General features: G+C 45.2%; 1 protein-coding gene across 1 annotated transcript in view; it reads right to left on the reverse strand.

Moving 5' to 3' along the window:
• Window positions 1-13,032, reverse strand: part of SLC1A4 (solute carrier family 1 member 4) — a 46,378-nt gene extending 33,346 nt beyond the window's left edge. Inside the window, exon 1 of the mRNA XM_037807356.1 lies at window positions 12,217-13,032. Within this exon, the coding sequence (XP_037663284.1) occupies window positions 12,217-12,743 (527 nt within the window). The 5' untranslated portion in view covers window positions 12,744-13,032. The remainder of the gene's footprint in view (window positions 1-12,216) is intronic.
• Between the last annotated feature and the right edge of the window lie 596 nt (window positions 13,033-13,628).

Raw genomic sequence — 13,628 nt, forward strand, 5'->3', positions numbered from 1 at the left:
CCTGGGAGCAAAGGACCAGCACGTGCCAGCTACATGCCTTCCCAGCTGACAAAGGTGTTCCAGATGCCATCGGCCTTTCTTCAGTGAAGGCATGCTCTTGTTGATGCCTTAGTCTGGACACTTTTATGGCCTTAGAAGTGTAAACTTGTAGCCTAATAAATACCCTTTATAAGAGCCATCCATTTCTGGTTTTTTGCATAATGGCAGCTCTAGCAAACTGGAACACCAGGACTATAAAACTCCTAGAAGAAAACATAGGAAAGCATCTTCAGCATCTTGGTTATGCAATGGTTTCTTAGACTTTATGCCCAAAGCCGAAGCAACAACAAAACTAGATAAATATGACTTCATGAAAATTAAAAACTTTTGTGCATCAATATATTTTATCATGAAAGTGAAAAGACAACCTACTCAATGGGAAAAAAATATTTGGAAACCATATATTGGATAAGGGTTTAATATCCAGAATATATAAAGAAATCTCACAACTCAACAATAAAAAGACAAACAACCCAATTAAAAATGAGCAGAATGGAGGAACCTAAGATGGCAACTAGGTGAGACAAAGAAAAAAACACCTCCATGGAAAACACTAGATAAAAAACCAGAAAGGCCCCAGAACACCACTTCCAAAGTAGCACCAGCTGGACAAGTTCTGCTAAAGCCACAGGGAATGTGCTTTTGGCGAAACCAGGAGTCTGCATTCTGAAACGAGTGAGTGAGTAGGCTGAATCCCTCAGCCACATTGCATTGGGGGGAAACAGTGGGCTGGACTTTAAAAAAAAATATATATATATATATATATATATATATATATGTATATATAATATATATAAAAGAAGCCCAGGAACAGCTGCAGATAAGACGGGAGTGCTCTGGACTAACGCCTCGGTGTCTGGGGTGGAGGATACCCCTTCCCACACCCACTGCTGATTGTCTCGGGTCCAGGGAAACAAAGGGGAGACGCGTGGCTTGCAGCGGTCTCCCCAGCAAGCGGGGCTGCTCCTGCCTGGGGCCGAGCACACGGCTAGAGCCCAGCTGAGAAACTCAGCCTCACTGCTGTTGCCCCAGTGGGCAGGGCTGCTCCTGCCTGGGCCGAGCACACGGCGTAGAGCCCAGCCGAGAAACCCAGAATCACGGCCGTCTCCCCAGCAGGCGGGGCTGCTCCTGCCCGGGCCGAGCACACGGGGTAGAGCCCAGCCGAGAAACCCAGCCTCGCGGCCGTCCCCCCGGCGGGCGGGGCTGCTCCTGCCCGGGGCGAGCACACGGCGTAGAGCCCAGCCGAGAAACCCAGCCTGACAGGGAGTCTTTCCTGCAGCATCACTCACACGACACAATATCGGCCGTGGACAGTGGCCTTGAATACACCCACGGCTGATTGTCCCGGAGCTGGGAGAGAGGAGCTGTGCGGAAAGGGGAAGTTAACGTGTCCCATTCAACCACCTTTGAAGCGGGCTGGGAACGCCCCTACACAGCCCGGCGGCCCAGGGCTTCCCTGGAGGCCGGTGCTCACTTGTGACGTGGCAGGGCCTGCCCCCCCCCACCCAACAGAGGTCCTGGAAAAACACAGCAGAGAGGGGGGAACTGCTCGGAAATCCCAGGGAACCTAGGCCAATACCGAGGACTTTAGTGTCAGTGGCAGAGAACAGCCTTAAATCTCTGGGAACACCTGGGAGATCTGATTCTTAAACCTGCCCTTCCTCCCTAACCACTCAGGCACACGCCCCTCATTGGGGGCAGACAGCACCAACAACACACCCAAATCAAGTGCACCAATTGGACCCCAAAAGAATCAGATCCCCACATACCACAAAGTTGGGGAGAACTGACTTGAGGGGAATAAGTGACTCACGGACGCCATCTGCTGGTTAGTTAGAGAAAGTGTATGTCACCAAGCTGCAATTCTAACAAATTAAAGACTCACAGATGCCATCTGCTGGTTAGTAAGAGAAAGTGTATGTCACCAAACTGTGTCTCTGAAAAATTAGATCGCTATCCCCCACCCTTTTTTTTTGATACAACTTGGAAGAACCCTATCAAGCAAAACAAATGCCAAGAGGCCAAAAACAACAGAAAATCTTAACGCATATGATAAAACCAGATGATATGGAGAATCCAGCTCCAAACACATAAATCAAGATTTCAGAAGAAATGTTATACCTCGCAAAATTAATTAAAGAACTACAATCAAAGAACGAAAACATGGCAAAGGATTTAAAGGACATCAAGAGGACCATGGCCCACGATATAAGTGCCATAAAGAAGACCCTAGAAGAGCATAAAGAAGACATTGCAAGAGTAAATAAAAAAATAGAAGATCTTATGGAAATAAAAGAGACTGTTGGCCAAATTAAAAAGACTCTGGATATTCACAATACAAGACTAGAGGAAGCTGAACAACATCTCAGTGTCCTAGAAATCCACAGAACAGAAAATGAAAGAACAAAAGAAAGAATGGAGAAAAAAATAGAAAAAATCGCAATGGATCTCAGGGATATGATAGATAAAATAAAACATCCAAACTTAAGACTCATTGGTGTCCCAGAAGGGGAAGAGAAGGGTAAAGGTCTAGAAAGAGTATTCAAAAAAATTGTTGGAGAAAACTTCCCCAACTTTCTACACAATATAAATACACAAAGCATAAATGCCCAGCAAACTCCAAATAGAATAAATCCAAATAAACCCACCCCAAGACATACTCTGATCAGACTGTCAAATCCTGAAGAGAAGGAGCAAGGTCTGAAAGCAGCAAGAGAAAAGCAATTCACCATATACAAAGGAAACAATATAAGACTAAGTTGTGACTACTCAGTGGCCACTATGGAGGCGAGAAGGCAGTGGCATGACATATTTAAAATTCTGAGAGAGAAAAATTTCCAACCAAGAATACTTTATCCAGCAAAACTCTCCTTCAAATTTGAGGGAGAGCTTAAATTTTTCACAGACAAACAAATGCTGAGAGACTTTGCCAATAAAAGACCTGCCCTACTTCAGATTCTAAAGGAAGCCCTACCAACAGAGAGACAAAGAAAGGAGAAAGAGATATAGAGAATTTTAACAGACACATATAGTACCTTACATCCCAAATCACCAGGACACTCATTTTTCTCTAGTGATCACAGATCTTTCTCCAGAAGGAACCATAAACTGGGACATAAAACAAGCCTCAAGAAATTAAAAAAAAAAATTGAATATACTCAAAGGACATTCTCCAAACACCATGGAATACAAATAGAAGTCAATAATTGTTGAACTACAACTCCACTATTTACTTCCTACATGATAAAAAATACACAAACTCTAAGGACAAATCAGTGGTTTTGAACGCAATGTAAAATATGTAATTTTAGACAACTACATAAAGGTGGGGGAATGAAGGAGTTTATGTGCCCTATTGAAGTGAAGGTGGTATATAGTTTATGTGCCCTATTGAAGTGAAGGTGGTATCAAAGAAAAACAAGATTGATAGGGATTTAAGAGGTTAATTTTAAGCCCCACAGTAAACACAAATAAATTATCAGAGAATATAACCACAGAGATAAAAAGTAGAGTTTGGGTTAAGAGAAATGGGGGAAGGGGCAATGGGGAGTTAAGAAAGGAGTGTAGGGTTGCTGTTTGAGGTGAAGGGAAATTTCTAGTAATGGATGGTGGGAAAGAGCATAACATCATTCTAAATGTGATTAATCCCACTAATGGAAGTCTAGGGAGGGGGTGGAATGGGAAGATTTAGGCTGTATATATGTTTCCACAATTGAAAAAAGAAAAAAAAAAAAAGACAGTCTAACTAGATAGCAATTGAATGCTAAGGATGAACTTGGATGGGATTGGAGGGTGGAGGACAGGTGGCTCGAAGGGACACAGTTGAGACATAAGGAAAAGGAAATATAGAATGTAAGCATTGTATCATTATTGAATCTCTTATATTTAGCTGTGCTTAAGGGAATTACATAAAAGAATGTTCTTGTTCATGGGAAGTACATACGTGAATTATAGTGTATGTTCAAGGCTGTGTGCAGCTAACTCTCATATGTTCAGAAGACAGAGAAATATATGATGGATGATAGATAGCGAGGGAGGGAGGGAGGGAAAGAAATAGTGATGTGACAGCATGTTAAAGTTGGTGGATTGTGCTATCGGGGGAGGGGGTCAGGGTATGATGGAATTCTGTGTATGGGACTAGTATTGTTTTTGCAACTATTCATGTAACTTTGAATTTATCTCAAAATAAAAAAAAAGTTAAAAAAAAAAAATGACCAGAAGACTTTGTCATTTCTCCAAAGAGGATAAATAAACAGCTAAAAAGCACATGAAAAGATGCTCAACATCATTAGCTATTAGGGAAATATAAATCAAAATCAAAATGAGATACCATTTCACATCCACTAAAATGGCTATTAAAAAAAAACAACAGAAAATTACAGGTGTTAGAGAGAATGTGGAGAATTAGGAACACTCATTCATTGCTGAGGGGAATGTAAAATGGTGCAGCCACGGTGGAAGACAGCTTGGCAGTTCCTCAGAAAGCTAAGTATAAAATTACCATATGACCCGGCAATTCCACTGCTAGGTATATACCCTAAAGAATTGAAAGCAGGGACTAGAACAGATATTTGCATGCCAATGTTCATAGTGGCTTTATTCACAATTGCTAAAAGATGGTAACAACCAAGGATCCATCAACTGATGAATGGATAAACAAAATGCGGTATATATGTGTGTGTGTGTGTATATATATATACACACACACACAATGGAATATTATTCAGCTGTAAAAAGGAATGATATTCAGATTCATGCAACAACATGGATGAACATGTTGACAACATGTTGAGTGAAATAAGCCAGACACAAAAGGACAAATATTGCATGATCTCACTGATATGAAATAATTAGAATAAGCAAACTCATGAAGTCAGAATCTAGAATATAGGTTATCAGGGGTTGGGTTAGGGGTAGGAAATGGGGAGTTCATGCTTAAATTATACAGAATTTCTATTTGGATTGATTGCAAAGTTTTGTTAATGGATGTAGTGATGGTAACACAATATTCTGAATGTAATTAATAGCACTGAATTACATACGTGAATGTGGTTAAATGGGAAAATTTTAGGTCATATATAGGTTACTACAAATAAAAGTTAAAAGAAAAAATAGGACTGTACAACACAGTGAACCCTATTGTAAATTATGGACTATAGTTAATAGTACAATTATAAAAATATCCTTTTATGAATTATAACAGATGTACCACACCAATGCAAGGTATTAGTAATAGGGTAGTATATGAGAACTCTGTATTTTATATATTTTTTTATGCATGATATTTCTGTAAACCTGCAACTTCTCTAACAAAAAAAATTAATAATAATAATTAAAAAAAAGTCACTAATCTGATGTGATAAGTAGACAGCAGATCAGCTGCCTATGGCCAGGGGTGGAAAGTAAGGATTGCTGAGAGGGTCGTGGGTGATGGAAAAATTGTGCCTTGATTGTAGTGGTGATTACATGAGTTACACATTTTTCTCAATTCATTCAACTGTGCACTTAAAACGGGTGAATTTTATTGTATGTATCAAAATCGTTTAAAAAGTACAGAAATAAAGAAATTACAGTTATTCCTTCCACATCATGACTTTCCCCATTGCAGTTTGACATATCACAGGTCAGCATAAGAAATTAAATGGGAATTTTGGGGGAAGTTTTGCAGAAGCTGCAGATGACAAATGAAGGCCAGCAGACGACACACAAAGGCTAGAAATGTGCAGGATTGTTATTAAAAAAATAATAAAAATTTTTAAAAAGGCATTCCTGTAGACTCTGGCATCATATGAGAAAAGACTAAGTCCTTATATGATTCCCTAAAGGAAAATGAAGCTGAAGTTCAAAGGTCCCTCATTTGGGGGCCCACAAAGTTGTCAACAGAGGGGTACTCCTATGGATTTTCAGGCCAGCAAAGGCTGGTGTGCAAAATTTGAAAAAAGTTTAGCCTACGCAATGTAAAAGTAATGGGACAGGTAGCGTCTGCCAATCAGGAGGCAGCTAGGGAATTACCTGAAACCCTGAAAAAAAAATTTTATGTGTTTTTTCCAGATGGCGGGGGCTCCACACTCTTAACCCCAGGGATGTGGAAGGGATAACTGTATTTAAAAAGCATTTAAAATTAGTTTTTAAAATTGTTTAAAAAAAGTAAAGAAATAAAAAGATACTGTAAAGTGCTATAGTGCTGTGAAGGATATTTTACAATTAAAAAAAAAACGATACATCCAATGAGATGACTAAAATTTCTTTAGATTGCACAGCAAGTTCTCTGATATTAATTCCCAGGAAGGAATCACCCAGGGCTGTTAGCTGACGCTCCCGTACCCACAAAGCACACACTCCTTCCACTCTGCCCCTCTGTTCACACACCAGCAGCAGTTTCCTCCACTGGCACCAAGGGGCAAGGAGCTCCAGCTGGGGGAGGAAAGCAAAAACATTTCTCTGCACTCTTCCTAACCCTGTCTCTTTTGGCTTTTAAACACAGAGCAAACCGTTTTGCTCCCCAGAGTTCTGTCTCCAGTCACTTTTCCCAGCTCTTCACACTCACACAGTAACTTTGTGGGCCCCCAAATGAGGGACCTTTGAACTGGAAGATAATCTAGAGGAGATGCAACTCAACACCCCCGCAAAGACAATCCAAGGCCAAGAGACATTAAGTTGATACATCTCCCATTCATGCTCCATCTAGATCAGCAATGTCCAACAGAACTTTCTGGAAAATGCAAATTTTCCATTTCTGTATTTGAGCTGGCCAATATGCTGGTCACATGGCTAATGAGTACTTGAAATGTGCCTACTGCTATTGACGAAGTGAATTTTAACTTTTGTTAACATTTAAACTAATAAAATTTACAGAGCCCCATGTGGCAAGTGGCTATCCTCTTGGACAGCACAGATGTAGAGGTTTGAAATACAGAGTCTGGAAATCAGAAGGATGAGATGGTCCTCTCCTGCTCACCATTGCCCCTGTTTCACCAGGTGGTAGGGTGCTGCTAACCAACAACTCCTCATCTTATTCAAGTTCTCAAATATTTCCTTTTTCTGTCATATGATCCTGAGAAATTTACTTGAATATAATAGGATACCACAAACACATTAGATCAAAGTTTCCCAAACATTATTGGGCCCTGAAATCACCTTATTGACTCTGAACCAGCATTTTATAAAAGGTGAAATACATTAGACAGAATAGAAAATATCAGCATGTATCACACTTAAAATATTGGTTTACAGAACTTGTGTTTCGGTCTGTGTACATGTTTGTGGGTTCCATAATGTAATATATATTTCCTACTGTAGGTCAAAGTCAAAAACGTTTGCAAAAACTCTGAGACCATACTACTAAATTCAAACACCCAAATCAGATCAAATTGGGAGACAATGAATGTAAAGCCTTCCCAGTGCTCTAAGAATCCCTGGATACATTACTTAAAACAGACAAACAAGTACAAAAACTGGTATGAGGCCAAGGCTAAGTTGACAAAAGCAGAACTGTGTCACAGGTGCTGGACAGACTCATATAGCTCACACAATAAAAAACTTCAAAAGTGTTCCCTCCTTACATCTCGTATTGTTTGTTCTTCTAATCCTACTATCAAGGCGGCATTCACTTTCCTGTCCTATATGAAAAGAATGTAAAACAATATACTTTTGCTTAGGTAGACTTTTTGTTCCAGAAGTATTTCCTTTCATTTAAGTTCAAAAATTCTTTACCAAATTTATGAAAAATTCAAAGACCCTTCAGGACAGGATACGGCATGGTATGTACATTGGATAAATATTTTATTAGCCCCAGTGTTTATTGTTAGACACTGAGTTAACAGAGATGTGCCCATTCAGATCTTGGTACCCCCTACAGGGCTGGGAGCAGAGGAGGGGTGGGAGTGGTGAGCTCACTCTATGGGGACAAGGGTTAACCCACCCTCTGTTTAAGGCCCACATCCGGTTTTAGATTGCAGCCAGAAAGGCTAGTGCTGGGCCCCTGGGGTGGGGCTTTTTGGGAAATAAGGCTAAGAACCGCATTCATTCTTTGTATTAAGTATCTTCAGCTCTCCCTGAGAGGCTGGGACACACCAGAATATTAACAAGCACTCAAATATTAACTCAAACCTCATAACAATTCTAGGTAGCAGATACTAATATTAGCCTTATCTTACAGATAAGGAAACTGAGGCATAGAGGGCTTAAATGACTTGTCCACATGCAGCTAGTAAGTGGTAAAGCTGGGATTCAAACCCAGTTAGCTGGCTTTGGTGTCTACTCTTACTACCCAAGCCACTTCTCTGGGTTTACACTCTTTTCAGTCTCTGGAACATTCAGATATGCTGCTGGGTGGTAGAAGGAATGGTGGCAAGAGTTAACGCTTTATTTTTTTTTTAATTACAATTTACATTTTTTTTTTCCTTTAGTAACTAGTCAGGCTGAGAAACTTCCTGGGATCCGTAAATAGAATCCTTGTTGGGTTTGCTAAGAGTTTTCATCTTGCCTACAGAAAAGGCACAGGAATAGTTAAAACAGCCTGCCACAGTCAACATTAAAAAGAAATGATTCATAATTCACTCCCTTGAGTTTGCAATTGAGGGGCTAGTATTAGATCCCAATCTCAGATAGGTGTCTTTGTGCCTACCAAAGAAATGTGTTCTTCGCAGCTTGAGAGGCATCATATTCACGCTGGTCCTTGGAAAGGGAGCTGTCGTGCCTCCCTCTGCGGAGGGAAAGGCTCACAGCACTGCCTATTGTTGAGAAAATGAGCACAAGAAAAGAAAACCTAGAAAATCAGGCAACAGACAAAATCCTGATTCTATTTGCCCCATATGGGCAGCACGCTGCTATGCGTCTGCAAAGGACGATGTCCCAGGGCCACTGTTCTGGCTCCCAGACAGGAGCCCTGCGCCCAGAAGGTGTCCCTACCTGCGCCTTTGCAGTTAAGCCTCTGGGTCTCCATTTAGAAACTACAAATCCTAGCACCCTAAGGAAAGGCAGAAGCCCCTCACCCCCAGCGCTTCAAAATGGAGCTGAAGAAAAGTGAGGTCAACTGTGGAGACAACTGCGAAGACAATAAATGTACGAGGCAGGGGGGAAAGAAACGAATGTCAGCAAGAGAGGGTATGTTAGGATTTCTGCCCTATTTCATAATGGAGGAGCTTCGGTGTTTAGATTCAACTTTTTTCTGTTTTCCAAATTTTCTGTAGTGTGACTCCATTAATCCAGAATATCGTGAGTCACTCCCACCTGTTCCTTTCTTTTCCTCTAGCCTCCACACAGCTCCCAACATACCTAAAGATTGCATTACTGTCAAGTCATCTTGAGCTTCCCAACATTCCTCAAAGCCTGAGATCTTTGTACTTGTCCTTTTCCTTCCCATTTGCCCTCATTTATTTCAGGCTATGAAAAGAGGGCCATCCCCCTTAGCCCATGTGAAAACCCAATCACTCTGTATATTGCTACATTTGTTATAAGAGCAAACATATATTGGGCCAGTCCTGTTCTTAAAGTTTTACATACATTATAACTCATTTACCCCTAATAGCAATCCCATGAGGTAGGTACTGTCACAATCCCCACTATACAGATGAGGAAACTGAGGCACAAAAAAATTGTGGATGTGTCCCAGGAACCACAACCTGGAGCCCTATTAGAGATCAAGAGGATCTACAATGTCAAGATTCCTCATAACTTGTTTCTGTCTCTTTGACTGCCCAAACCATTTCATTTTAGATGGAAAGTCACCAACTCATCAAAGACTTTTCAGTCCTTCCAGGTGTTCTAAGTTCTGGGCAGTTCCCAGGTGAGGGCCTGCTGGATAACTGAGGTGTGTACCGAGGGCGTCTCATTTCACCCAGGTGCCCACAGGCAAGCACAGCTGAGGTGGCTGCCTCTGCTGAAAAACATGCCTTGAGTCACATAAAATCTATGAAGTTTCTTTGAAGGAAGCCATTAAAAATTTTTTACCCAGTGACTCTCCAGTTCCTAGAAGCATTTTTGCATGTGGCTCAGGACTCCATTTGTTCTCACAAGCTTCTCCACTTGAAAATCAAGTCTGAGCAACTGCACACAAGCTCTCCTTCACTTAGGGGACACAGCACCACGCCCACCCCTCCCTACCCACAACCCAAGCTGGAAGAAGTGTATGCATTTGCCCTGACCCAGTCACTTTCTTACTGGTTTCTCTTTTGGCCCAGAGGAAACATTTCTGAGTCAATCAGACCAGACCAGGCAGGTGGCTAACAGGCCCACGTTCAGCATCATTACTGCGGCATGCTGACTTGGGGTAGGGGAGAGTGGGAGAAACAGAGCCAGCCCTGAACTATGGCTGGAGACCCTTAGTTCTTCTAATCCCTCTTTTGATAAACCACTCCATGACCTTGAGCAAATCACTTCATCTCTCTGTTTCCTCAGTCGTAAAACAGGATCATACCACCTGCACTACCTTTATCTGTAAGCTGCTAGACTAAATGAAGTTGGCCTTTGGAAACATTATGAAATGCTACCTATTCTGAACAAGCAATGAAAAAGCCTCTCTTAAACCCTTCCCTGTATCTGCAGCCCAAGCCATTGAAAAGCTGTCCTTATACTGACTGCCAAGCCATGGTGCTGGGTGGCCACTCACTTCAGAAGCAGGAGCTGAAGGGGCTTAACTAAAACCAGAAAACTAGTAGTCCCTTTGGGGGCTGATGGTAAGGAGGTTATCCCCCTGCTTCAGTCCCCTACACCCATTTTTGGCTACTGCTCCTCTCCCGTGGGCTACTGAAGCAGGCCACAGCTGAAATATCCACGCCTTCCTGGGTCACGGCTCCTGGCAAAAAAGAATCCTTTGACCACTCCCCCCACTAATGACTTCCCTCCCGGTGACAGCTGATAATAACTTGAGGGCAAGCCAAAGGCGCTCTCAACCTCAGTAGACCTCCTTTTCTTTTTCCGGCAACCACCTAGAAATTAGTTCCCAAACTGTAAGAATCTCTCAAGACTCCAAACATCAAGTTGCCAGACACTGAGCAAAGGCTGTGATGTCACTGAAATAACAACAGGCCCCCTCCCACCTCCCCACCAGGGTTTTGGTAAGAACTTTTTGGTCTCCCTCACTAGAGATTACATCCAATGCAAACGTCCTGGAATTTTTATTTTAAACAAAAATCTCTCTCCAAGTAGCAGACAGTCATCACATTTTCCAGATGGAGAAACGGAAACCGGAGGTCAAGTCACTTTGCCCAGAGTTTGATGTTTCCACAGCCTAAGTAAGGAGCAGCTTTGCCTCAGTGGATCAAGACAAAACATATCTCTCAGAATCCAGAACCATCGGAAACCTGAAGAGGGAGCCAGCTGGATTCCTTTCTCAGCTGAACCTGGCTGCATTAGTAAATGCCTCCAGGATGCAGCTTTTCCAGCTGTGAACTTGGAGCTAACTGAGAAACCAAAGAGACTGAGACTTTGGATAACCCAAAGAATCTACACCACATCATCTCAAGGGATGAAATGTAACTTTTAAGATTCACCAAAAGCAGCCCAAGCCCAGTGAAGATGCTTCTCCCTCTCTGTAACTCACACCTTCCCCTCAAATAAAGCTCCTTGAAACTCTGTAACTTGCCCTGGTCCTGACTGTTGGGTGGACAGCAATCCTGTCCCCAGGAAAGACACGTTTCTGGTCAAGATACTCCACACAACTAAGCCCACCCCTGTATCCTTGGGTCCATTGACAACTCCAGAAAATGCCAGCTTCCTTGCAGCCAAGTGCTCACAGAGAAGCTCACACAGATTACAAGCCAGACAGCCCCAAAGCCAAAATTTAACCATTGCCCCCGGACACTTTCTGGCACTATGAAGAGAGAATGGAATATTGGGTTGAGGTCGGAGCATTTTTACCCATAAGGGCAGCCGAAGACCATAAGGCGTTAAGAACTGGTGGGATGGCTGCCTCTTCCCTAAAACACTCCCCCATAATGGTAGGACTGGTTCTTGCTAAAAGATGAGGGCCGGCAAATTGATATTGTCCAGTGTGCCTGGGGTGATGTTTGTAGAGGTGTGGTTTGCATCCAAAGACTCCAGTGGTTATTTTGGTATTTAAAAAATGTCCAATAATTAACCCTTAGAAGTATTATGCGGGTGTGTCTGTCTATGAACTGCAGTGCATGGAGAACTGGAGGCTCCCCATGAGCCCTCGGCGAGATGAGGAAACGTTACCTGGCCAGGTCGAGAAAAGAGTCCACCGTCTCTTTGGGGATGGGAGGCGGCCCCGACTCCTCCAGCCCCAGGTCGCTGGACTGAAGGGTCTGAGCGCCGGACCCGGGCTTTATGATGAAGGCTAAAGCGACAGCGAGCGCCGAGGCGCCCAGCGTGGTGAGGCCGAAGTAGGCGACAGCAATCCCGCCCAGGCGCCCGAGGGAGCTGGCGTCGAGGGAGGCGGCGCCCGACACCAGGCTGCAGACCACCAGCGGCAGGATGATCATGCGCAGCATGCGGAGCAGCATCTCGCCCGGGAAGGCTAGATAGGTGACCTGCGTGCGGCTCAACCCGAGCCCGCGCAGCCCCGCGCCCAGACCCGCGCCCGCCAGCACCCCGGACACCGTGAGCAGCACCAGTGCGTGGCGCCGCAGAAAGCCCGCGCAGCGCCGCGCGCGTACCGCCGACTCCCCGGCCGCCCCGGGCCCTGACGCAGGCCCCGCCTGGGCGCTGTCGAGGTAGCCGTTGGTCTCGCTGCTCTTCTCCATGGCAGTAACCGCAGCTCCCAGCTGGAGGAGGCGGGGGACTTGGGCTCGGGGGAAAGCCTGGGCTGTCCCAATGAATGGAGACAGGCAGAGCTAGCGAGGTCTGCCAGGTGTGACCCGCGGGGTCGCCCGGCCTGAGCGCCGAGGTAGATGCGGGGAAGGCGGCGAAAGGCGCGGGAGTGCGAGCTGGGTCTGGAGCCACGGAACCACGGGCAGAACGGAGTTCACCGCGCCCAGCCTTCCTAGAGGTGCGGCGGGCTGGAGATGATGCAACGCGTGAACCGCGGGCGGACGCAGTCTGGGAGGGAGCTGCCAGCCGCCCGAGTCCACGCCCCCTTCACACCCGTCGCCCCGCCCCCGCGGCTCTGGCCAATCAGCGCCCCGGAGTCCCGACGGCGCGAGGCTGGGGGAGGGGCGGCCGGGCCGGGAGCGCCGCCAGAGGCCGGCGGGCGCGGGCGGCACTGGCCAATCGCAGAGTCAGCAGCCGCCTCCTGGGCCGCCAACCGGGACCCGCTGCGGGTGGACGCGGGGAGACAGGGGCTGGGGACGGCCGGGGCTCGCTGGCACCTGTCGGAGTCTCTCAAGCAGACCGGGGTCTAGGCCCTCCGAGTCAGAGGGCCCGGGAGAATGTGGACCGTGGCCGCATTTCTTTTCCTGACGATTTGGAAGGAGAGGATCCTTCTCTTCAGAGTTGGTGCTTTCGCCCCACGCTTGGCCTCACCGGTCCGCCCGAGAGCTCTCCGGCCTCTCCAGTCGTGGGGCGCGAGCGGTGATGCGTACCAGTGCCGTCCGCTGCCGCGTTATCCTTTCGCGTAAAATCCCTCCCCCGAGGCGTCTGGTGGGCTCGCGTGAAATAAAGCACCCAGCGCAGGCCCTGGGCCTCAGACC

The sequence above is a fragment of the Choloepus didactylus genome, chromosome 17, assembly GCF_015220235.1.
Source record: "Choloepus didactylus isolate mChoDid1 chromosome 17, mChoDid1.pri, whole genome shotgun sequence".
Classification (NCBI taxonomy): Eukaryota; Metazoa; Chordata; class Mammalia; order Pilosa; family Megalonychidae; genus Choloepus; species Choloepus didactylus.